This window comes from Hypomesus nipponensis, chromosome 15 (assembly GCF_054491055.1).
Source record: "Hypomesus nipponensis isolate SF chromosome 15, ASM5449105v1, whole genome shotgun sequence".
Classification (NCBI taxonomy): Eukaryota; Metazoa; Chordata; class Actinopteri; order Osmeriformes; family Osmeridae; genus Hypomesus; species Hypomesus nipponensis.
In genome coordinates this window covers 18,455,821-18,478,947 of record NC_140375.1, presented here as the reverse complement: position 1 = coordinate 18,478,947, position 23,127 = coordinate 18,455,821, and the positions used below count along the sequence as shown (strand labels likewise).

The following is a 23,127-nucleotide window of genomic DNA, read 5'->3' as shown; positions in this document are numbered from 1 at the left end:
GAGGATAATAATGAGGAGGGTTTGTGGGGGGGTGTCTGAGTGTCTGGGCCCGTGTGCTAGCAGCACAGACACAGATCTAGACAAGAGAGGTGGAGAGAAGGAGAGGGGAGGAAAGGAGAGAGGAAGAGAGGAGAGGATGAGAGGGGGAAAGTTGGATAAGAAAGGCACGTAGGTAGGACGAGGCATGCTTCATATCTACATGGAGAGTAGTATGTTACTGCCGCCTAGTGGACACAGTCAAGTACAGTTTAGTAGTCTGTTCATTTTAGACTCCCATATAATGCATCACATAATGGCCATTGACCTGCATTTAAATACCCCACAGGAAATTAACTTACATTTAATATATACCTATATCTCGGGTTTAACAAATAAACAAACACAGTGACAATACGCATAAAGATGGCATTTGGCCTACTCGTGTTATGCCAGTGTAAAGAAAAAACGAAAACATAATAATGTGTCCATTTAGCAGATGCTTTTATCCCGAAGGGGGATTCAAACCTGTGACCACTGGCTATGCAGTCAAATGCCCTGCCACTGACCTACATCTAGAATACCTCTTTTGGTCTAAAAAAGAAGCCACTGCCCCCATCTCTGCTCCCTGGCATTCCCCTGCCCACCTGACACCAGGTACGCCCCCCCGCCCCCCTCCTCCTGTGAGACGAGGCCATGACGTCAGCCCCCCTCCCAGGCCAACACAACACAACATAAAACTGAGGGAAGAAGGGAGAGAGCGAGGGATAGACAGAAGGCAGTCATGGTGGTGTCCCTGCATCACTACCTCTATCTCTGTCTCACCTTTCTGCTGTGCTCCTCCTCCAACTCTTCCTCCTGCCGTCTGAGAGAACACTTCAACCTGAGTGGAATGCACCTGGAGGGAGATGTGGTTCTGGGTGGTCTGTTTGAGGTCCACTTCTACAGCACTTATCCAGATCTGTCTTTCACCACCAAGCCACAGCAGCTTGTCTGTGAGGGGTGAGGGGCTCTTGCACCTGACACACACACACCCTGACCTGACACACACACACACACACACACTGACCTGACACACACACCAGCAAGGGGTTCAGGAATGGAAGGATTTTAGATACAACATGGAATTTAATTTCCTGACTTGATAGTTTGGAAATTGATGCCATGATGAAGTCCCAAACTTATTGATTGATCATGTATTAATGGATTGTGTAAAAACATGGCTTGTTTTATGTGTTTAATTTATGTTACTTAGTTCAACAGTGCTGCTCTCTGACTGTCTGCTCTGAGGGAGGCTGGGGTCATGTCTGGGTGCTCTGAGGGAGGCTGGGGTCATGTCTGGGTGCTCTGAGGGAGGCTGGGGTCATGTCTGGGTGCCCTGATAGAGGCTGGGGTCATGTCTGGGTGCTCTGAGGGAGGCTGGGGTCATGTCTGGGTGCTCTGAGGGAGGCTGGGGTCATGTCTGGGTGCTCTGAGGGAGGCTGGGGTCATGTCTGGGTGCTCTGAGGGAGGCTGGGGTCATGTCTGTCTGCTCTGAGGGAGGCTGGGGTCATGTCTGTCTGCTCTGAGGGAGGCTGGGGTCTTGTCTGGGTGCTCTGAGGGAGGCTGGGGTCTTGTCTGGGTGCTCTCTCTTGGAAGTCGCTTTGGATGAAAGCGTCTGCTAAATGAATAAATGAAATGAATAAATGTAAATGTATGTCTGGGTGCTCTGGGGGAGGCTGGGGTCATGTCTGTCTGCTCTGAGGGAGGCTGGGGTCTTGTCTGGGTGCTCTGAGGGAGGCTGGGGTCATGTCTGGGTGCTCTGAGGGAGGCTGGGGTCATGTCTGTGTGCTCTTTTCTCTGTCAGGTTTGACGTGGCAGGTTTCCGACAGGCCCAGACCATGGCCTTCACCATTGAGGAGATCAACAAGAACCCACACCTGCTGCCTAACGTAACCCTGGGATACCATCTCTACGACAACTGCCTCCGGCTGGGGGTAGCATTCCGTGCTGCCCTATCACTGGCCAGCGGGACGGAGGACGAGTTTCTACTGGACAAGGACTGCAGAGGGTCACCCCCGGTGATGGGGATTGTGGGGGATCCAGGCTCAACTCACTCCATCGCCGTCTCCAGCGTCCTGGGGCTGTTTAGGGTGCCCATGGCAAGTGTCTGTCTGTCACCAGACTAGAAGCACTGTACATTTTTAAGCTTTACAATTTAACTGTACAATTTAAGCATGCTGTCCACAAGGCGGTAGTCTGTTTGTTTTAAAGTGCTGGTCTGTGTCCACAGATTTATGCCATAAACATTTTTCAAAGTGCTGGTCTGTGTCCACAGGTCTGTTTCATGATGTTCTAAAGTGTGGGTGTGCTTCACCTGTCACAGGTGAGTTACTACGCCACCTGTTCCTGCCTGAGTGATCGGCAGGCGTACCCCTCCTTCTTCAGGACCATCCCCAGTGACGCCTTCCAGGTAGCCACAAACGAGTCTTTAGTGTGTTAGTAAATAGAAGATATCTAATAAATAACAATCCTCAATTTCAATGAAATTCAAACACAGTAACATGTGTCTGTATCGGCAGCTTTGTACCACATTGTTACATTTCAAACTACTGGCCCAGATTATATGAACTGAGATCAAGCCATTATTTATTATGTTTCGTCTGTAAAAAAAAAATCTTTGTAGAGACAAATGTTACCAAATCTCTTAATATACTCCCTGAAGTTGCACATTTAAATGATAATTATTATAATTATTCTGGGGTAAAAAAAATACATTTAATACATTTCTATTTTTTTATTCATTTATTAGTAATAACAAAGACATATTCCATCCTGGCTCTTCTTCAGGTGCGAGCCATGCTACAGATCCTGAGACGGTTTGGATGGACCTGGGTTGGCCTTCTGGTGAGCGACGACGACTACGGTCGCCATGCCGCCCGCTCCTTCCTCCAGGGCCTGGCTCACGACCGCGCCGGCTGCCCGGCCTATCAGGAGGTGCTTCCGGGCCACAGCGCCCCGGATGAGTACCGCAGGATCGTGTCTGTAGTCAGGGCCTCCTCTGCCAGAGTGGTGGTGGTGTTCTCCAACCAGGGATACATGCTCCCCCTTCTGGACGAGGTGAATATTACACCTTGTAGGCCTACATTCAATGAATGTCATGAGGATGTTACGGTAAAATAGGGTGAATTGATGTCTGTCATCTGCCGCTTGTCCGGGGGTCGGGTCGCAGGGGCAGTAACTTAAGCAGGGAGGCCCAGACTTCCCTCTCCCCGGCTACTTCCACCAGCTCTTCCTGGGGGACCCAGAGGCGTTCCCAGGCCAGCCGAGAGACATAGTCCCTCCAGCGTGTCCTGGGTCTTCCCCGGGGCCTCTTCCCAGTGGGACGTGCCCAGAACACCTCACCAGGGAGGCGTCCATGAGGCATCCTTATCACATTTAGTCATTTAGCAGATGCTGTTATCCAGAGCGCTTATCAGATGCCCAAGCCACTTAACTGGCTCCTCTTGATGCGGAGGAGCAGCAGTTCTACTCTGAGCCCCTCCCGGATGACCGAGCTTCTCACCTTATCTCTAAGGGAGAGCCCGGACACCCTGCGGAGAAAACTAATTTCAGCCACCTGTATTCGCAATCTTGTTGTTTCGGTCACTACCCACAGTTCGTGACCATAGGTGAGGGTAGGAACGTAGATCGACTGGTAAATAGAGAGCTTCGCCTTTCGACTCAGCTCCTTCTTCTCCACGACGGACTGATGCAGAGCCCGCATCACTGCGGACGCCGCACCGATCCGCCTGTCAGTCTCGCGCTCCATTCTTCCCTCACTCGCGAACAAGACCCCAAGATACTTGAATTCCTCCGCTTGGGGTAAGATCTCCTCCTGGACCCGGAGATTGCACTCCACCCTTTTCCGGTCGATAACCATGGCCTCAGATTTGGAGGTGCTGATTCCCATCCCAGCCACTTCGCATTCGAATGATAACCGCTCCAGTGAGAGCTGAAGTTCACAGCCCGGTGAAGCCAACAGGACCACATCATCTGCAAAAAGCAGCGACTTGATCCTGAGGGCACCAAACCGGACCCCCTCAACACCCTGGCTCCGCCGACAAATTCTGTCCATATAAGTTGAGAAGAGAAAATTATGCGAAAAAGATACAAAGTAGCTAGTACTTCTCTTTTGTATGCCTACACAGGAAAAAGTTGTGATAATTAACAACAGTCCAGCAGAGAAGCCGAGCTGAGTTGGCAAGACAAACAAATGATTAAATAATCAAAAATAAGCAGTAAGATAACATTGGTGCTCCATGTGAGGGCACTAACGAGCAAGTGCAGAATGAATGGAAAAAAGTCCACTTTTTTCAGGATAACATTTTTTGTCTAATAATTTGAATTCTGAATTCCAAAGGGGAGGCAAAAATATACACACTGCTGGGTGTTTTTTAAAGTCACCTTTCTATTCTAAAAAGCCTTTTATCAATGACGTCGTACATTTGTACGACCAGAGATACTGCTTTACGGCAAGCTCTGGTCACTGCCTTTTTTCTCTCAGGGCATCGACAACACAGCTGACAGGTTAGGCTCTCCCTGTCAATACACATGCTAGAAAGAGTTTTGGCTTGCTAATGTTGTTGCTAATGTTGCTAATGCTCTGCCATTCTGATTCAGCTTCGGATGCCATCAAGTGGGATCTCTGGTCGTATTCAGTCCTTCACTAACCAATCAGCATTCATTAGCTGAATGCTAGCGTGTTATGGGCAACAACAACTCACCCTGTAAGAATTTGAAAGGACATAAGTACTCGTTCATTCAACTTTCTACTAGTGCTGTCAGTTTAACGCGTTATTAACGGCGTTAACGCAAACCCAAATTAACGGCGTCAATTTTTTTATCGCGCGATAACGCTCTTTTTGCCTAGAAAACTTTGTAGTTTTTTTTCACATGCTGTTGCAACAACTGCCGACGTTAGCAAAACTACAACACCACACCGGATCTAGCTAGACCCGAAACAAAACAACAGGCACGCCACACACACTTGTTTGGCTTGCGAGCCGGGTAAAGAGTAGTAGCAGAGCCCGTTTACAGATATTAGACATTCTCTGGTAGTAGGCTAACGTTAAGTTTTGAGTGGATGGCGAGCGCGAGATGCTGAAATGGATGCCAAAAAGATTCTGAATGGAAAGTTTACTTTTAAAAAGTTGCCAAATGGTTCCATTGACAAGACCAAAGTGATGTGTGTGTTTTGTCGTTGTAAACTGAGCTATCATCACAGCACGTCCAGTCTGAAATACCACTTGCTGGCCAAGCACACAGCTGATGCAATCATGCGAATTCTCCGCCCCCTCGTCAAAGCCAGGCGATTGCAATGTTGTTTTCAATTTAAAAAAAAATTGCACTACGCAATCCGAACCACTTTTCCATGTTGATAAGAAAATTAAAATTTGAAAAAAGAATGGGACAAAAAGAAATCGAGGGACATTTACAATAGATAAAAATGTGCGATTAATTGTGATTAATCGCAAGTTAACTATGACATTAATGCGATTAATCGCAATTAAATATTTTAATCGTTTGACAGCACTACTACTTTCTACATATAATCCATGTTGAACATGCAACAACTACAATCAAATCTGAGATTTCCCAACGACAATCAAGCGAAAGAGAGAAATTTAGCCGTATAGAGCCATAGACTCCCATTCATTTTGCACTGGCACCAGAATTCCCCCAGTGGAACTCTGGTGGAAATGCAAGAAAATACAGTACAATGGTGCTTAATAGGGAGTTAACAGTCTCTCCTTTAGACAGGCTCTGATATTGCTTAACCAACTGTCACAGTTGATGCAGCGCTGATCCTGGCTGTATGTAAAGGTGGTGAGCCAGAACGTGACAGGTCTGCAGTGGATCGCGAGCGAGGCCTGGACCAACGCCATTGTCCTCCACACCCCCAGACTCATGCCCTACGTGGGGGGCACGCTGGGCATCGCCATCCGCCGTGGAGAGATCCCCGCACTCAAGGAGTTCCTGTCAAGTCTCCGCCCTGACAAACACCCCAGCAACCAACATGGGCAGAGCATGGCAAAGATTTTATTTTATTTGTCCATTTTTTCAACAACAAAAAAAACATTCAAACTTCAACTCGATTTACTGCTAGTTTCTTATGTTTTGCTATATTTCAAGAGAATATCCTCACAAAACATTTTAGTCTTTTTAAAACTTGATTTTCTTTTAATAAACAGCATTTTTAATTTCCATCTCTTTGGCAGGTGTGGCAGTTTTGGGAGAAGGTCTTTGGCTGCAGGTTTGAGCCTGCTGGGCTGGGTGTTCCTGTGTGCTCTGGACAGGAGGCCCTGGCCGCTCAGGCCCAGCTATATCTGGATGTTTCTGACCTGAGGGCAGAGTACAACATCTACAAGGCTGTGTACACCCTGGCCCACGCCCTCCACAGCCTGCTGCAGTGTGTGCCGGGGCAGGGGCCCTTCCCAGAGCGCAGCTGTGCCACCCTGGACAACATGGAGCCCTGGCAGGTGAGGAAAACATACATTTATAAATGTAGCGTGGCTATGCCGTCTGGCAAGGGTTTGCCAGCAGTTGAAGGACTGGTGGAAGCAGTGTTGTGCCTTTAGCTCGCTGGGTTAGTGTGAGCTGTTGGGTGGAAGATCGGGGATCTAATCTCACTCGTTGCAACAATATGTGCTTCTCTTGTGTCCCTCCCTTGTGGGCCAGTTGGTGTACTACCTGGAGAGGGTCAACTTCACCACCGGGTTTGGGGACAGAGTGTTGTTCGACGAGAATGGAGATGCCCTGCCCATCTATGACATCATGAACTGGGCGTGGCTCCCGGACGGAAGTGTGAAGGTTCAGAATGTGGGTGCGGTCGATGAGTCACTTCCTGTTGGGGAACAGCTAATACTCCACGAAGACAAAATCTTCTGGAATTTCAAAGACAAAAAGGTCAGACGTTATGTTTCGATAGAACGCTAGATAAGTACTTTGTTCATCACTTATGGATGCCCATTATTTGACGTTCTTCCTTTCCTTCCAGCCCCCCAAGTCAGTGTGCAGTGAGAGCTGCCCTCCTGGCACCCGATTGGCCAACAGGAAGGGGCAGCCAGTCTGCTGCTTTGACTGCATCCCCTGTTCTGATGGGGAGGTCAGCAACCACACCGGTGAGGGCACAGTCCCATGTGAACATCATATTTAAAAAATTTTGCCCAAACTACTAAATCTGCCCCATCCTACTCTACCACCCCCTGCCCCCCTTTCCCCTTTCCCCTCTCTCTCTCTCTCTCTCTCTCTCTCTCTCTCTCGCTCTCTCGCTCTCTCTCTCTCTCTCTCTCTCTCTCTCTCTCCCAGACTCCACCAAGTGTTCTGTGTGTCCTGAGGACTACTGGTCCGACCCACAGAGAACCCAGTGCATCCCCAAGACAGAGGAGTTTCTGTCTTACTCTGAACCCCTGGGCATGTCCCTGGCCGCCATCTCCCTGGTGGGCGCCGTCTTTACGGCCAGCGTCATGGCGATCTTCGTCCGCCACCGGAACACGCCCGTGGTGCGCGCCAACAACTCTGAGCTTAGCTTTCTCGTCCTGCTGTCACTCAAACTCTGCTTCCTGTGCTCGCTGCTGTTCATTGGCCGGCCCAAGCTGTGGGCGTGCCAGCTGAGACACGCGGCGTTCGGTATCAGCTTTGTGCTGTGTGTCTCCTGCATCCTGGTGAAGACCGTGGTGGTTCTGGGGGTCTTCCGGGCCTCCAAGCCAGGCGGGGAAACCATCATGAAGTGGTTCGGGGCCCGGCACCAGAGAGGGACCGTGCTGGCTCTTACGTCCGTACAGACCGCCATCTGCACGGGCTGGCTGCTGCTGGCGTCTCCCATGCCGCATAAGAACAACCGCTACCAGAGCGATACGATAGTTTACGAGTGTGTGGTGGGGTCTGTTGCTGGGTTTGCTGCTTTGCTGGGATACATCGCCCTGCTGGCTGTCCTGAGCTTCCTCCTGGCCTTCCTGGCCCGGAACCTTCCAGACAACTTCAACGAGGCCAAGCTCATCACCTTCAGCATGCTGATCTTCTGTGCCGTGTGGGTGGCGTTCGTCCCAGCCTACGTCAGCTCCCCGGGGAAGTACGCCGACGTGGTGGAGATCTTCGCCATCCTGGCCTCCAGTTACGGCCTGCTGTTGGCGCTGTTCGGGCCCAAGTGTTACATCATCCTGCTGAGGCCTGAGAGGAACACCAAGAAGGCCATCATGGGTCGGGCGGCACCCAAGACATGAGGCTCTTTGGACACTGCACCCCTCCCTGCTTCTACCTCAACATTTTCTTCTAGCCTAGATGAAATACCTTCTTCTACCCATCATCCCTTTAAAAGAGTCTGCTAAATGCATGAAATAAAATTGTGTGGCATGAAGGTAGGGATGGGACTTCACAGGAGTTTTCATGTTCGATTATTAATTACGTTATTAAACAATTAATCGATTATTTGCTAAGGCATGATGTCACTCCTCCGCCCCCCCCCCCCTTCCCCTCCCCTCACAGCGCATTATGCCATAAGACGGATTTTAACAGATAGCGATTGCAACGCATCACTGCCTGGCTACTGCATAGACATAGAAAAATAACATTGGGAAATAATTTTCAAAAGAAATATACACGGTTAAATCCATCTTTTTAAATGTCATGCTTCTCGACGCCGGCGGAAGCCTAATTATTTGACAATTTAGTTTTAACCTTTAACCATGATACTTAATGTAAAACTATGAGCGTAGTTGACTCGTCATCAGACTGGACACAAATACACAATAATAATAACAAAACATGGCTTAATGCCATATTAAATCATTGTTTTAAACTGACAGTCGTGGCAACTTATTAGCAAGATGTAGGCTAGCTACCTTACAGGCTAGCTTACTTTCGTTAGTTCGCTTGTCATCACACGTCCTCCTAGCTAGTGTAGCCTGAATGGTTTGCTGCTGTAGACCTCCGCTGGAATTTATATTTGTTAAATTATATATTAGCGGAGACGTTGAACTATGGTACGTAAACACAGCGTCACAGTAACTGCAGTAGACTTCATCTTTCCTTGAGAAATGGTCCCACACTGCACCTTTCCTAGCCCGCTTCGTCTTTGCTTGTCTGCTGTAGGAAGTCGCGCTCGCGCAAAATACTGGAAGATGTTGTTTTCATAATGAGCGGCAATACGGTAACGATTATTCATTAGGCTTGGATTTTTATTCTAATGAATTCTTCATGACAATTAATCGATCATCGATTATTCATTACCAACCCTACATGAAGGTAATATTGAGAGACAGAGCGGCTTGCTTCTACCAAGTGTTGTAGTACACAAACTGGAGAGAGACGTTCTTGTGTCATTGTTTTCCTTGTCTCTCACACACATGTAAAATTACCACTGTCATATTTACAAACCTAAATTAGGAATGCAACCAAGCTCAGAACCAATGTGCCTACAGGGCCATGCGCAAACAGCAATGAACTCAACACAACAGGAAGGCCACAACGAAGCAGAAATACAACTTTTTAGGGATACAGATTCATTCTATGACAACAACCAGATAAGCATGGACACACTGACACGTCACCATCTTTATCTATCGATCCAGCCCCATAATATGACCAATGCACGGACCAGCGCCACAAAGGCAGGATGATAAAATATGCTTTCACTCAGCAAGGCTGAGAGCTCACTTGAAGGGAAAAGTACCTTCTTTTGTATGCTAACTAGACTAACCTTTTTTTTCTTCTTCAAAAACCACTCCACGTTAAACCTGCGGTTACTTTTACCAGCAGTTTGAGCGATGACAATATTGTGGCTGATGGGCACCACTTAAGCTGCTTTACTTCGACTTTCTCGCTGTGGTGGGGCAACTCAGCCCCAAATTTGTGTGATCTATATTATATTCTGAGCATGCGTATTAATACTTTCCCACGTCCAATGTACATTGCATTGTGAGAGAGGGGCTAGCCCCACCAGAGCCCCACCTTCACGATTAGCCTATGCTAACTCGAATCGGCAGAACGCAGTCTGAAGCAACAAGGCAGGGACCAATGAACATGAAATAAAATCTTAACACAAACGCATGAAACGAAACAATTTAGGAAGACACTATATTCATAGATAGTAAATTATTGGAAGTAAACGATAATAAAAATGTTCGAGAAATTAAAAATAATAATTGTGTTGCAGTTCTTTCTGTTGATAACAGGTGGGGCCCCTAATGACCAGTCGCCACTGCCCACTAATGTTGCTCTGGTGTGCACCCGTGGGCCACCGTAGATATTTACACAGATAACCGACATTCTTCTCTTGAATTCTATAACAAAGAAAGTATAATATGAGACTTCTGTTTCCCATTCGTTTGGTTGCTCTATCAAGATAAAATCCTTCACTCTTTGATTCGCGCGCGCTCCCGCAAGGGGGTACAATCCAGAGAGTCATGCATCGGATGATAGGCTAAAACACCGGGACAAGTGGATTTTTTTGCAGGGCAATTGGAAGATAAATGTACTTGCCTCGCCCCCACTAGACAAGTTAAAACTCAAACAAAATGAAAATGCCATGTTATGTGCCACTCATTAGGCTACATCTATTTTACCCATTTTATATAACAGAATCCTGCATTAGCAAAACTAAAAAAATGGCTTAATCCCAAGATCTCTGCACTGCAGACCGTGCAGCTAATGTAATGCTCAACACTTGAATGGGGGTAATTACTTGAAAGAGGAATTTTTTACTGTGTCGTCTCAGTTAAACTATCAGGGCTTGGAAATACAGTGACTTGCTAAAGTAGGCAAATAACATTTCATAATAATTTCAGTAAATCAAACAGCTAAAAGGCCCAGTAAAATGTTATAGTCTACAGCTAGAAAACTAACGCTAGCATCGCTAACGACATTGGCTAATTCAGCTTTGGTAGTGTAACCGAGCTCTTTAGTTCGTTTTAGATATAATTTGATATGGTTGTGTGGACAATAAGACACGGACGCGGTCTCTTTTCACAACTTGTATTTTCCCACTGCTCGTCTGGACATTGACATTGCCATTCGAACCACCCGAGTATGAATCTGTCGATTTATTTGCAGAAAATCACAAAAAAATCTACGGTTCAATTCCCAGCTGTGCGATTGACGTTGTGTCCTTGGGCAAGGCACCCTAGTACTTGCCTCGGGGGGATGAGCGTCTGCTAAATGTAGGCTACATATCTTGCTCTGATTTTGGCACGCAATGTTGTGTTTTGAGGAACGTGCATGTTTTATCTTTAATATTAAAAGGGGCAATGAGTGTTGGGTAGTGTTAGTCAATGTTAAGATTATTCTCATTCAAGTATTTTTATTTACAATACAAATGGGATATTAGCTAGTGCTAGCTAGTCTAGCTAGCTTTTCAGTTTCCCCCCTTCTTTAGAGGGGGAGGTGAATCTCCTGCTGGAATAGCCATCTCAATTTGCAGATCCAGGCTAGGTTTTACCTTCCTATCCAATACTACTGTATCTTACTCCCGGACATGGGTTGTGGAGAGAGAGGGAGAGAGTTTGTTGTTTGAAATTAATGTAAAATTAATTCATGGAGTCCAGAAGTAGCAACTAGCACGAATGTGAATATAAACGGACTACAGATATGGCGCATGTTTGTCGTCAAAACACTGGAATTCTGGGAATTGTAGTTCTGTCTTTTCATATTCATTCTATACTTTCTTTGTCCTAAAGTAGTACCAGATTAGCTTATTATGTAATATTTACTTACATCAGTCTCTTTGAAAAGTCATAATTTATCAGTTATCAATTAGTCCAAATGTAACTGTCGTAATATGTTACTTTTGTCGCTCTGGATAAGAGCGTCTGATGCTAAATGACTAAATGTACTTTTACTTAACCTTATATAACATCAGTATTTTACAACTTTTTGGCGTGGTTCGACATTATACTTAAAGAAAGCCCTTTTGAGTCTGAATACAAAATCTCAAATTTAATTTTAAGAAATTAAATATTCTAGGTGGCGCTGTTGATCTCCTGTTGGTACCAGGGTAATGATATTGAACAATTGTGTTTAACGAGCCCCAATTATTCACTGCACCAAGCCATGACTATGTACCATAAAAAGAACTCAAAACCCTAACCCTAATTTTGGACCAAAACCTGCTTGTGTGACTGCAACCCCCCTATTTGTAATGTACTGTTTGTGTAAAATTTGTGTTTGGCCCCATGTTAAATCCTTAACAATAATAGTAAGTGGGAAAATAATTATGTCATAAGGAATGTGGCAACTAAATGCACAAAATCAATTTTTGGGCATTTGACTTTTCCTTGTCTTTTTGAAATGTATGCCCGATACAAGATTTAAGTCCAGCAGGGTGAAAATTAGAATCCGTCATTGGACCAAACCAAATATGTCATTGGATAGGTTTGGATTAGGAGAGTAACACAGTGCCAGTCTGAAGGCTCTACTTGGTTCTTGATGTGAAATATTGACATCTGAACTTGGACTTTTACCCCGAAATGTGGTATTCTAGGTGGCGCTGTTGATCCCCTGTTGGTACCAGGGTCATGATATTGAATGATTGTGTTTAACAAACCACAATTATTCACTTTACCAAGCCATGACTATGTACCATAAAAGGAACTCAAAACCCTAACCCTAATTTTGGACCAAAACCTGCTTGTGTGACTGCAAATCCAACTTTTACACAAATGTACAATACAAATATTTGTATTGTACATTTGTGTGAAAGTTGTAGTTGGCCCCATGTTAAATCCTTAACAAAAATAGCAAGTGGAAAAAAAAATCATGTCATTAAGGAATTTGGCCACTAAATGCACAAAATCCATTTTGGGGCCTTTTACCTTTCCTTGTCTCTTTGAAATGTATGCCCGACACAAGGTCGAAGTCCAGCAGGGTGAAAATTGAATTAGTGGTATCAAATACACATATGGGGGGTGGGTATTCTGTGTATCTGCACAACTATTCGGCAGATATTTTTTTTTAAATGTGTTCATGAATTCAGCATGTGTTGTTTCATTGAACTGTAGATGAAGACACAAAGGCTGGGTCAAAGCGTTTGAGATTGTTATGAATTGAACTTTTTCTACTAGGTCAGTTCTTGGTCCATTAATTTTTTGTTCCTGGTGTCACATTGTCAGTTAACCTTTAACTCCATTTCAGAACTATTCAGAGGGAGCTTGTGGATGAATATGATTAACAATAGAGTTTGGAGCATAACTCTGACCATCTCAAAGTCTCATAACTGTATATTATATTTGTGGGCACAGATCTTCTGTTATTTGGCCATCAGAGTAAAGAGTAAGAGAGGAGAGGAGAGGAGAAGAGGGGGGAAAGGTCGATAAGAAAGGCACGTAGGTAGGAAGAAGCATGCTCCATATCTACATGGAGAGTAGTATGTTACTGTCACCTAGTGGACACAATGAGTACAGCTTAGTAGTCTGTCTATTGGATTCCCATATTATGCTTTTATCCCGAAGGGGGATTCAAACCTGTGACCACTGGCTATGCAGTCAAATGCTCTGCCACTGACCTACATCTAGAATACCTCTTTTGGTCTAAAACAGAAGCCACTGCCCCCATCTCTGCTCCCTGGCATTCCCCTGCCCACCTGACACCAGGTACGCCCCCCCGCCCCCCTCCTCCTGTGAGACGAGGCCATGACGTCAGCCCCCCTCCCAGGCCAACACAACACTCCATAAAACTGAGGGAGGAAGGGAGAGAGCGAGGGATAGACAGAAGGCAGTCATGGTGGTGTCCCTGCATCACTACCTCTATTTCTGTCTCACCTTTCTGCTGCGCTCCTCCTCCAACTCTTCCTCCTGCCGTCTGAGAGAACACTTCAACCTGAGTGGAATGCACCTGGAGGGAGATGTGGTTCTGGGTGGTCTGTTTGAGGTCCACTTCTACAGCACTTATCCAGATCTGTCTTTCATCACCAAGCCACAGCAGCTTGTCTGTGAGGGGTGAGGGGCTCTTGCACCTGACACACACACACACTGACCTGACACACACACATCCTGACCTGACACACACACACTGACCTGACACACACACACACCCTGACCTGACCTGGCACACACACCAGTAAGGGGTTCTGGAATGGAAGGATTTCAGATACAACATGGAATTTAATTTCCTGACTTGATAGGTTGGGAATTGATGCCAGAGTTCCAAACTTATTGATTGATCATGTGTTAATGGATTGTGTAAAAACATGGCTTGTTTTATGTGTTTAATTTATGTTACTTAGTTCAACAGTGCTGCTCTCTGACTGTCTGGTGTGGAGGGAGGCTGGGGTCATTTCTGGGTGCACTGAGGGAGGCTGGGGTCATGTCTGGGTGCTCTGAGGGAGGCTGGGGTCATGTCTGGGTGCTCTGAGGGAGGCTGGGGTCATGTCTGGGTGCTCTGAGGGAGGCTGGGGTCATGTCTGTGTGCTCTTTTCTCTGTCAGGTTTTACGTGGAAGGTTTTCGATACGCCCAGACGATGGCCTTCACCATTGAGGAGATCAACAAGAACCCACACCTCCTGCCTAACGTAACCCTGGGATACCATCTCTACGACAACTGCCTCCAGCTGGGGGTAGCGTTCCGTGCCGCCCTATCACTAGCCAGCGGGACGGAGGATGAGTTTCTACTGGACAAGGACTGCAGAGGGTCACCCCCGGTGATGGGGATTGTGGGGGATCCAAGCTCGACTCACTCCATTGCCGTCTCTAGTGTCCTGGGGCTGTTTAGGGTGCCCATGGCAAGTGTCTGTCTGTCACCACACTGAAGGCACCGTACAAGTGTCTGTCTGTCACCACATTGAAGGCACCGTACAAGTGTCTGTCTGTCACCACACTGTAAGCGCTGTACATCACTTGCAATTTAAGCTTTTTGTCCACAAGTCTGTAGTCTGTTTGTTTCAAAGTGCTGGTCTGTGTCCACAGGTCTGTTTCATGATATTCTAAAGTGTGGGTGTGCTTCACCTGTTACAGGTGAGTTACTACGCCACCTGTTCCTGCCTGAGTGATCGGCGGGCGTACCCCTCCTTCTTCAGGACCATCCCCAGTGACGCCTTCCAGGTAGCCACAAACTAGTCTTTAGTGTGTTAGTAAATAGAAGATATCTAATAAATAACAATCCTCAATTTCAATGAAATTCATACACAGCAACATGTGTCTGTATTGGCAGCTGTGTACCACATTGTTACATTTCAAACTACTGGCCCAGATTATATGAACTAAGATCAAGCCATAATTTTTGTTTCGGCTGTAAAAAAAAATTGTTGAACAGACAAAGGTTAAAAAATCTCTTATTGTACTCCCTGAAGTTGCACGTTTAAATGAAAAATATATAATTTTTGGGGGGTCAAAAAAACAAACAAATAAAAAACCTAACTAACAAATTTTCCTGAATAATACAAAAATTATGAGAATAGGGTTAGTACATTTCTATTTTCTTATTCCTTTATTAGTAATAACAAAGACATATTCCATCCTGGCTCTTCTTCAGGTGCGAGCAATGCTACAGATCCTGAGACGGTTTGGATGGACCTGGGTCGGCCTTCTGGTCAGCGACGACGACTACGGTCGCCATGCCGCCCGCTCCTTCCTCCAGGGCCTGGCTCACGACCGCGCCGGCTGCCCGGCCTATCAGGAGGTGCTGCCAGTCCACAGCGCCCCGGATGAGTACCGCAGGATCGTGTCTGTAGTCAGGGCCTCCACTGCCAGAGTGGTGGTGGTGTTCTCCAACCCGGGATACATGCTCCCCCTTCTGGACGAGGTGAATATTACACCTTGTAGGCCTACATTCAATGAATGACATGAGGATGTTACGGTAAAATAGGGTGAATTGATCATTTACAAGTAAAATATTTGTTTAAATCTGAAATTTTCTTCATTTAGCAGACGCTCTCATCCAAAGTGTCAGATATTTTTAAACGTACAAACAGAAACAACAGAAAAGAAAATTGAGGATTAGAATGTGAAAAGTTCAAATAGTATTTCGGTAGCTTGATTCAAGGAACGGTGTGTATTTTACCAGGTATAGTGCGAAAATTATGCAAAACATATACAAAGTAGCTAGCACTTCTCGCTTTTGTATGCCTACAATGAAAAAAATGGTTATGATGAGCAACAGTCCAGCGGAGTTGCCGAGCTGATTCGCAAGTCAAACAAATGATTAAATAATCAAAAATAAGCAGTAAGATAACATTGGTGCAGCCACATAATTTTCTCTGCAGTCTCTTATCTACGACCCGATCACAACCGTGCTGATATTCAACAAAAAGGCGTCTCGTCAGGGGTGGTTTTACACGGGGGGCTACAGGGGCCAGTTCCCCTGTAAAAATGGCCCTGGCCCCCCCTGTGGCCCCCCTGAGCTGACTGATCATTTTTTAATGTACGTGTTTCTTCTTCTAGTAGTTATCATGAAATGAAGAAGGGTCATTGCAGCCTTTTTTGCCTCAGTAAATAAAGAGTTCGAGAAACATATCAGAGAGAGAGATGAAGAGCTGGAAGAGGGAGTGCCAGAGGTGTTTTTATGATTTTAATGTAAAACAAAATTAAATATTTAATATGTTTTTTCAGTTTTTTTAATCCCTCTGATTAAACACTGGGCCCCCCCAGTAAAATTTTAAAAAATGTAAATATTGAACGGCCACTAGCTCTCGTTATATATTGCTTGACCAACTGTCACAGTTGATGCAGCGCTGATCCTGGCTGTATGTAAAGGTGGTGAGCCAGAACGTGACAGGTCTGCAGTGGATCGCGAGCGAGGCCTGGACCAACGCCATTGTCCTCCACACCCCCAGACTCATGCCCTACGTGGGGGGCACGCTGGGCATCGCCATCCGCCGTGGAGAGATCCCCGCACTCAAGGAGTTCCTGTCAAGTCTCCGCCCTGACAAACACCCCAGCAACCAACATGGGCAGAGCATGGCAAAGATTTTATTTTATTTGTCCATTTTTTCAACAACAAAAAAAACATTCAAACTTCAACTCGATTTACTGCTAGTTTCTTATGTTTTGCTATATTTCAAGAGAATATCCTCACAAAACATTTTAGTCTTTTTAAAACTTGATTTTCTTTTAATAAACAGCATTTTTAATTTCCATCTCTTTGGCAGGTGTGGCAGTTTTGGGAGGAGGTCTTTGGCTGCAGGTTTGAGCCTGCTGTGCTGGGTGTTCCTGTGTGCTCTGGACAGGAGGCCCTGGCCGCTCAGGCCCAGCTATATCTGGATGTTTCTGACCTGAGGGCAGAGTACAACATCTACAAGGCTGTGTACACCCTGGCCCACGCCCTCCACAGCCTGCTGCAGTGTGTGCCGGGGCAGGGGCCCTTCCCAGAGCGCAGCTGTGCCACCCTGGACAACATGGAGCCCTGGCAGGTGAGGAAAACATACAGTTATAAATGTAGCGTGGCTAGGCCGCCTGGCAAGGGTTTGCCAGCAGTTGAAGGACTGGTGGAAGCAGTGTTGTGCCTTTAGCTCGCTGGGTTAGTGTGAGCTGTTGGGTGGAAGATCGGGGATCTAATCTCACTCGTTGCAACAATATGTGCTTCTCTTGTGTCTCTCCCTTGTGGGCCAGTTGGTGTACTACCTGGAGAGGGTCAACTTCACCACCGGGTTTGGGGACAGAGTGTTGTTCGATGAAAATGGAGATGCCCTGCCCATCTATGACATCATGAACTGGGCGTGGCTCCCGGACGGAAGTGTGAAGGTTCAGAATGTGGGTGCGGTCGATGAGTCACTTCCTGTTGGGGAACAGCTAATACTCCATGAAGACAAAATCTTCTGGAATTTCAAAGACAAAAAGGTCAGATGTTTTGTTTCGATAGAACGCTAGATAAGTACTTTGTTCATCCCTTATGGATGCCCATTATTTGACGTTCTTCCTTTGTTTCCAGCCCCCCAAGTCAGTGTGCAGTGAGAGCTGCCCTCCTGGCACCCGATTGGCCAACAGGAAGGGGCAGCCAGTCTGCTGCTTCGACTGCATCCCCTGTTCTGACGGGGAGGTCAGCAACCACACCGGTGAGGGCACAGTCCCATGTGAACATCATATTTATACATTTTTGCCAAAACTACTAAATCTGCCCCATCCTACTCTACCACCCCCTGCCCCTTTCCTCGCTCTCGCTCGCTCTCTCTCTCTCTCTCTCTCTCTCTCTCTCTCTCTCTCTCTCTCTCTCTCTCTCTCTCTCTCGCTCTCTCTCTCTCTCTCTCTCTCTCTCTCTCTCTCTCTCTCTCTCTCTCTCTCTCTCTCTCTCTCTCTCTCTCTCTCTCTCTCTCTCTCTCTCTCTCTCTCTCTCTCTCTCCCAGACTCCACCAAGTGTTCTGTGTGTCCTGAGGACTACTGGTCCGACCCACAGAGAACCCAGTGCATCCCCAAGACAGAGGAGTTTCTGTCTTACTCTGAACCCCTGGGCATGTCCCTGGCCGCCATCTCCCTGGTGGGCGCCGTCTTTACCGCCAGCGTCATGGCGATCTTCGTCCGCCACCGGAACACGCCCGTGGTGCGCGCCAACAACTCCGAGCTCAGCTTCCTCGTCCTGCTGTCACTCAAACTCTGCTTCCTGTGCTCGCTGCTGTTCATTGGCCGGCCCAAGCTGTGGGCGTGCCAGCTGAGACACGCAGCGTTCGGCATCAGCTTTGTGCTGTGTGTCTCCTGCATCCTGGTGAAGACGGTGGTGGTTCTGGGGGTCTTCCGGGCCTCCAAGCCAGGCGGGGAAACCATCATGAAGTGGTTCGGGGCCCGGCACCAGAGAGGGACCGTGCTGGCTCTTACGTCCGTACAGACCGCCATCTGCACGGGCTGGCTGCTGCTGGCGTCTCCCATGCCGCATAAGAACACCCGCTACCAGAGCGATACGATAGTTTACGAGTGTGTGGTGGGGTCTGTTGCTGGGTTTGCTGCTTTGCTGGGATACATCGCCCTGCTGGCTGTCCTGAGCTTCCTCCTGGCCTTCCTGGCCCGGAACCTTCCAGACAACTTCAACGAGGCCAAGCTCATCACCTTCAGCATGCTGATCTTCTGTGCCGTGTGGGTGGCGTTCGTCCCAGCCTACGTCAGCTCCCCGGGGAAGTACGCCGACGTGGTGGAGATCTTCGCCATCCTGGCCTCCAGTTACGGCCTGCTGTTGGCGCTGTTCGGGCCCAAGTGTTACATCATCCTGCTGAGGCCTGAGAGGAACACCAAGAAGGCCATCATGGGTCGGGCGGCACCCAAGACATGAGGCTCTTTGGACACTGCACCCCTCCCTGTTTCTAACCCAACATATATAAGCTCATAACCAGAGCGCCGAGCAATATGTTGTGCAGTGAAAGATAGAACAGTTACATGAGATTCTCCAATGCTCCCTTCATTAAAGATGTAATGTGATTGATCTGAAAATTGAATGATTATAAGATCTATTACATATTGGTGCATAGGTGTAGACTATACTGTATAGGTATGTGTGTTCAGTTTGTTTTTCAAATTGAATTTTAAATACATAAATGTAATGGATTTACTGGATTCATGTAAGCTTTGCTGCCTCGGTTTAGGCCGTGTTGGATTACCGTATTTTTCGCTAATTAAGCCGTGGATTGTACCCCGTTTTTACAGTTTTCTTGTGGTTGTGCGGTTTATATTTCGAAACGTTTTATAGCCCGTTTTTAGAACAAAACAGAAACACTGTAGGGGGTTATGAGACTCTTATAACAGGCTACTCAATCTATTTCACAAAACACATTCAAATTTTAGCCATGTGCGTAAAGGGAATATTACACCGCCCCTGTAAATAAAGGAACGTTGTTTCACTCGCTCTGCCATTCCAGGCTGCTGTGAAATCAGCTTGTTTTGGCTTTAGAGATCAAAAGAAGTTTGTGAGCCACGCTTGTTCCTCAACTCTTCGGTAATGTTTAATTTACATTTCTCTGTATAAATACTGCAGACTAAACCCAGCTGTTACTTTGTATTCACAAGTTTAAATATTAAAAATGCCTTACAATTAATCTGTTGCTGCGCTATCATCTTCGAGAAGGTCTTATACAAATCGTTGATAATATAAATTAATTGGTTGTAATTGCTAATGTAACCCACTCGAAAACACCCTCCAAGTAGTTATGTTTTCTCTGCGCACCATATTTGTCCAGTAGGTGGCAGCGCTGCATAGAAGGGAAACTGCTTCACTGATTCTTAGAGAAGAAGAAAATTGCGAACAGCCGAACGATAGTGAGCTGAAGCAATAGTTAGATTTTCCACACTGAGTAAAGAGTTAACATGAAGATAATATTTAAGAGCTATAGTTAGGATTCCTCCGTAAGGAGGAAACCTATTGTTATTGGTGGTTTTATTATTTGTAATTCTTGTACCATGGGAGTCAATGGCAGCCCCTAGACCCCATCGACAACTTTTTGTGAAATTTGGCACACTCATTAAGGACAGTTTCTTCTATACCTACACCAAGTTTCATGTCTCTCATTAGACCACTCTAGCGCCACCAATGGGTCAAAGTTGGACTTGTGTTTACACACGCAACTTTTGAACCGTATGACTCATTTTCAAAAATGAGGTACCATTGGATTCCCTGGATCAAGCCGAGTTCAACGCACACCATGGCGTTAATTTCCGGTTATATAGACTTCCCGCCATTTCCGTTTTTATCAAAAACCTTTGAAAGCCTACTCCTCCTACAATTTTTGTCATATCTTCTTCAAAATCACCAGAGATGATCTTCAGACCAAGCCTCACAAAAGTTATCAAAGGAATTTTGATCCTCATAACCGTCTGTCCGGTACAGCCAATCAAATTAATCAGAAAAGCCGCCAAACAGGATGTGAAGTCATGTCTCAGCAAATCTTTGAGATATCAACACTAAACTTGGTAGATCGGAGGAAGACACTACAACATGTTACCATGTGCAAAGGCAAATTCATATCTCTAAAAATGATTGATATAAAGCAAATTGAACTTATCGCTACCGCTAAAATAATGCTATACACATCAGCCTGTCAAAAACTGATACTCTGATTCAATCACAAGTTCATATGAAGACTCTTGAGAATGTTCATAACACAAATCTGCGAAAAAGTTGACTGTAAGATGAAAGGTCGATTTTTGGTGAATATTTGAAGCATGCTTGCTTGGCTAATTTCTAGGCAAATTTCCAATGAATGTCTCCCCTGCTCCTCCCCGCGCGTGCTCCAAAATCTCACACACACTCAGCCTTCCCTTGACACACGCGCGGCCAAGACGCACACGCAACATTTCAGGAGAGTGTGGGCTGACCAAGCCCCCACTCATTCCTTGGTCTTTAGCAAAGGCCCATGTGGCTCTTGATGGTATTGCATTTCCGATTTTGTATGCAATGGTAAAAAGGTCTCAAATCCTGAAACAATGATAGTGTAGGCCGAGAAACACTTTAACAAAAGCCCATGTGGATCTTGTTGGTATTGCATTTCCGATTTTGTATGCAATGGTAAAAAGTTATAAAAATCCTGAAACATTGATAGTATAGACCAAGAGTAACTACCACACCACAAATGGCCCACTATTACCCATAGGTCTTCCCTTGACACACGCGCGGACTTGGCAAGACGCACACGCAACATTTCAGGAGAGTGTGGGCTTACCAAGCCCCCACTCATTCCTTGGTCTTTTGCAAAGGCCTTGTGGATCTTGATGGTATTGCATTTCAGATTTTGTTTGCCATGGTAAAAAGTTCTCCAAATCCTGAAACATTGATAGTAAAGGCCAACAGTAACAACAACACTTTAACAAAAGCCCATGTGGATCTTGTTGGTATTGCATTTCCGATTTTGTATGCAATGGTAAAAAGTTAAAAACATCCTGAAACATTGATAGTATAGGCCAAGAGTAACTACCACACCACAAATGGCCCACCATTACCCATAGGTGGCGCTACAGGCCACGCCCTAAAGCACAAAGCACTTCACTTCTTGTGAAGATTAAAGCACTTAACTTCTTGGCTTAAAATAAAGGCCCTTGTGGATCTTGATGTTATTGCATTTCAGATTTGGTATCCCATTGGAAATTCTGCAGCATTTATTTTTTTATACAGTTACAATTTGTCAAGAATATACATTTTTGAATGGTTCGCAATGCTTTACACGTAAGCCAGTCAAACAAGTTCATATGAAGACTCTTGAGAATGTTTAGTACACAAATCTGAGAAAAAGTTGACTCTAAGATAAAAGGTAGATTTTTGGTGAATCTTTGAAACATGCATGCTTGGCTAATTTCTAAGGAAATTTACAATGAAATGTGTCCCCTGCTCCTCCCCGCGCATGCTCCAAATTCTCACACACTCATTCTTCCCTTGACACGCGCGGGCTTGGCAAGACACACACGTAACATATCAGGACTGTGTGGGCTTACCAAGCCCACACTCATTCCTTGAATATCAGCATAGGCCCTTGAGGACCTTGGTGTCATTGCATTTCCTACTTTGTATGCAATAGTAAAAAGGTCTCCAAATCCTGACACATTGACAGTACAGGCAGTACAGGCTGTTGGTATTGCATTTCCGATTTTATATGCAATGGTAAAAAGTTTTTAAAATCCTGAAATATTAATAGTATAGGCCAAGAGTAACTACCACACCACAAATGGCCCACCATTACCCATAGGTGGCGCTACAGGCCACGCCTTAATGCATAAAGATATAAGGCTTTCTGGAATGGATAAGCTCACCAAGCCCCCTTCCTTCACTTACTGGCTTGAAATAAAGGCCCTTGTGGATCTTGATGGTATTGCATTTCAGATTTGGTATGCAATTCTGCAGCATACATTTTTCTATACAGTTAAAATTAGTCAAGAATAAACATTTTTCAATGGTTCGCAGTGTTTGGAGGAATCCGCCATTACTGCTTGCAGTTATATTTACAAATTATTTTTCCCACCAAACCTACTTCTAAGGAAAGAATTGCAGAACAAAGGGTCAAATTTACGACAAAGAGTTTACTTTCTTCTACTCTTCTTTTTCTCTGGTGAGCGTTTTATATGTGTTCATCATTGTGTTACAAGCAGACTTAGCATGATGGCGTGTTTAGGGAGTCTAGCACGTGAAGTCCTCTATTTTTCTATTCTGATGTTAACTCAGTTGTAAAAATGTATTGATGATATGTGTACTGCATAAGTTTAAAACAAAAACAATCGTAATTTCATCAGAGTTCTGAGGTCA

The 23,127-nt window shown here is 45.8% G+C and overlaps 2 protein-coding genes across 7 annotated transcripts; both read left to right on the top strand.

Moving 5' to 3' along the window:
- The first annotated feature begins 760 nt into the window (after positions 1-760).
- Positions 761-8,848, top strand: LOC146257935 (extracellular calcium-sensing receptor-like). 6 transcript variants are annotated; one of them, XM_084674095.1, is made up of 9 exons: positions 761-978; positions 1,823-2,117; positions 2,342-2,428; positions 2,806-3,075; positions 5,821-6,027; positions 6,216-6,476; positions 6,676-6,903; positions 6,995-7,118; positions 7,306-8,439. In XM_084674095.1, exons 1-9 carry the CDS (start codon positions 761-763, stop codon positions 8,217-8,219), a joined length of 2,604 nt encoding a protein of 867 aa, XP_084530221.1. In that variant the 3' UTR covers positions 8,220-8,439. The 6 variants fall into 6 exon arrangements, with proteins under 6 accessions (XP_084530221.1, XP_084530222.1, XP_084530226.1 ...); XM_084674096.1 differs by having other exon boundaries at positions 869-978; positions 7,004-7,118; positions 7,306-8,847; XM_084674098.1 differs by lacking the exon at positions 761-978 and having other exon boundaries at positions 1,842-2,117; positions 6,995-7,102; positions 7,317-8,846.
- A 1,716-nt stretch (positions 8,849-10,564) lies between these two features.
- On the top strand, positions 10,565-20,227 carry LOC146257934 (extracellular calcium-sensing receptor-like). Its single transcript, XM_084674656.1, has 9 exons — positions 10,565-13,925; positions 14,413-14,707; positions 14,940-15,026; positions 15,457-15,726; positions 16,677-16,883; positions 17,072-17,332; positions 17,532-17,759; positions 17,851-17,974; positions 18,263-20,227. The coding sequence occupies exons 1-9, from the start codon at positions 13,708-13,710 to the stop codon at positions 19,174-19,176; spliced, it is 2,604 nt and encodes an 867-aa protein (XP_084530782.1). The 5' UTR covers positions 10,565-13,707; the 3' UTR covers positions 19,177-20,227.
- The last annotated feature ends 2,900 nt before the right edge of the window (positions 20,228-23,127 follow it).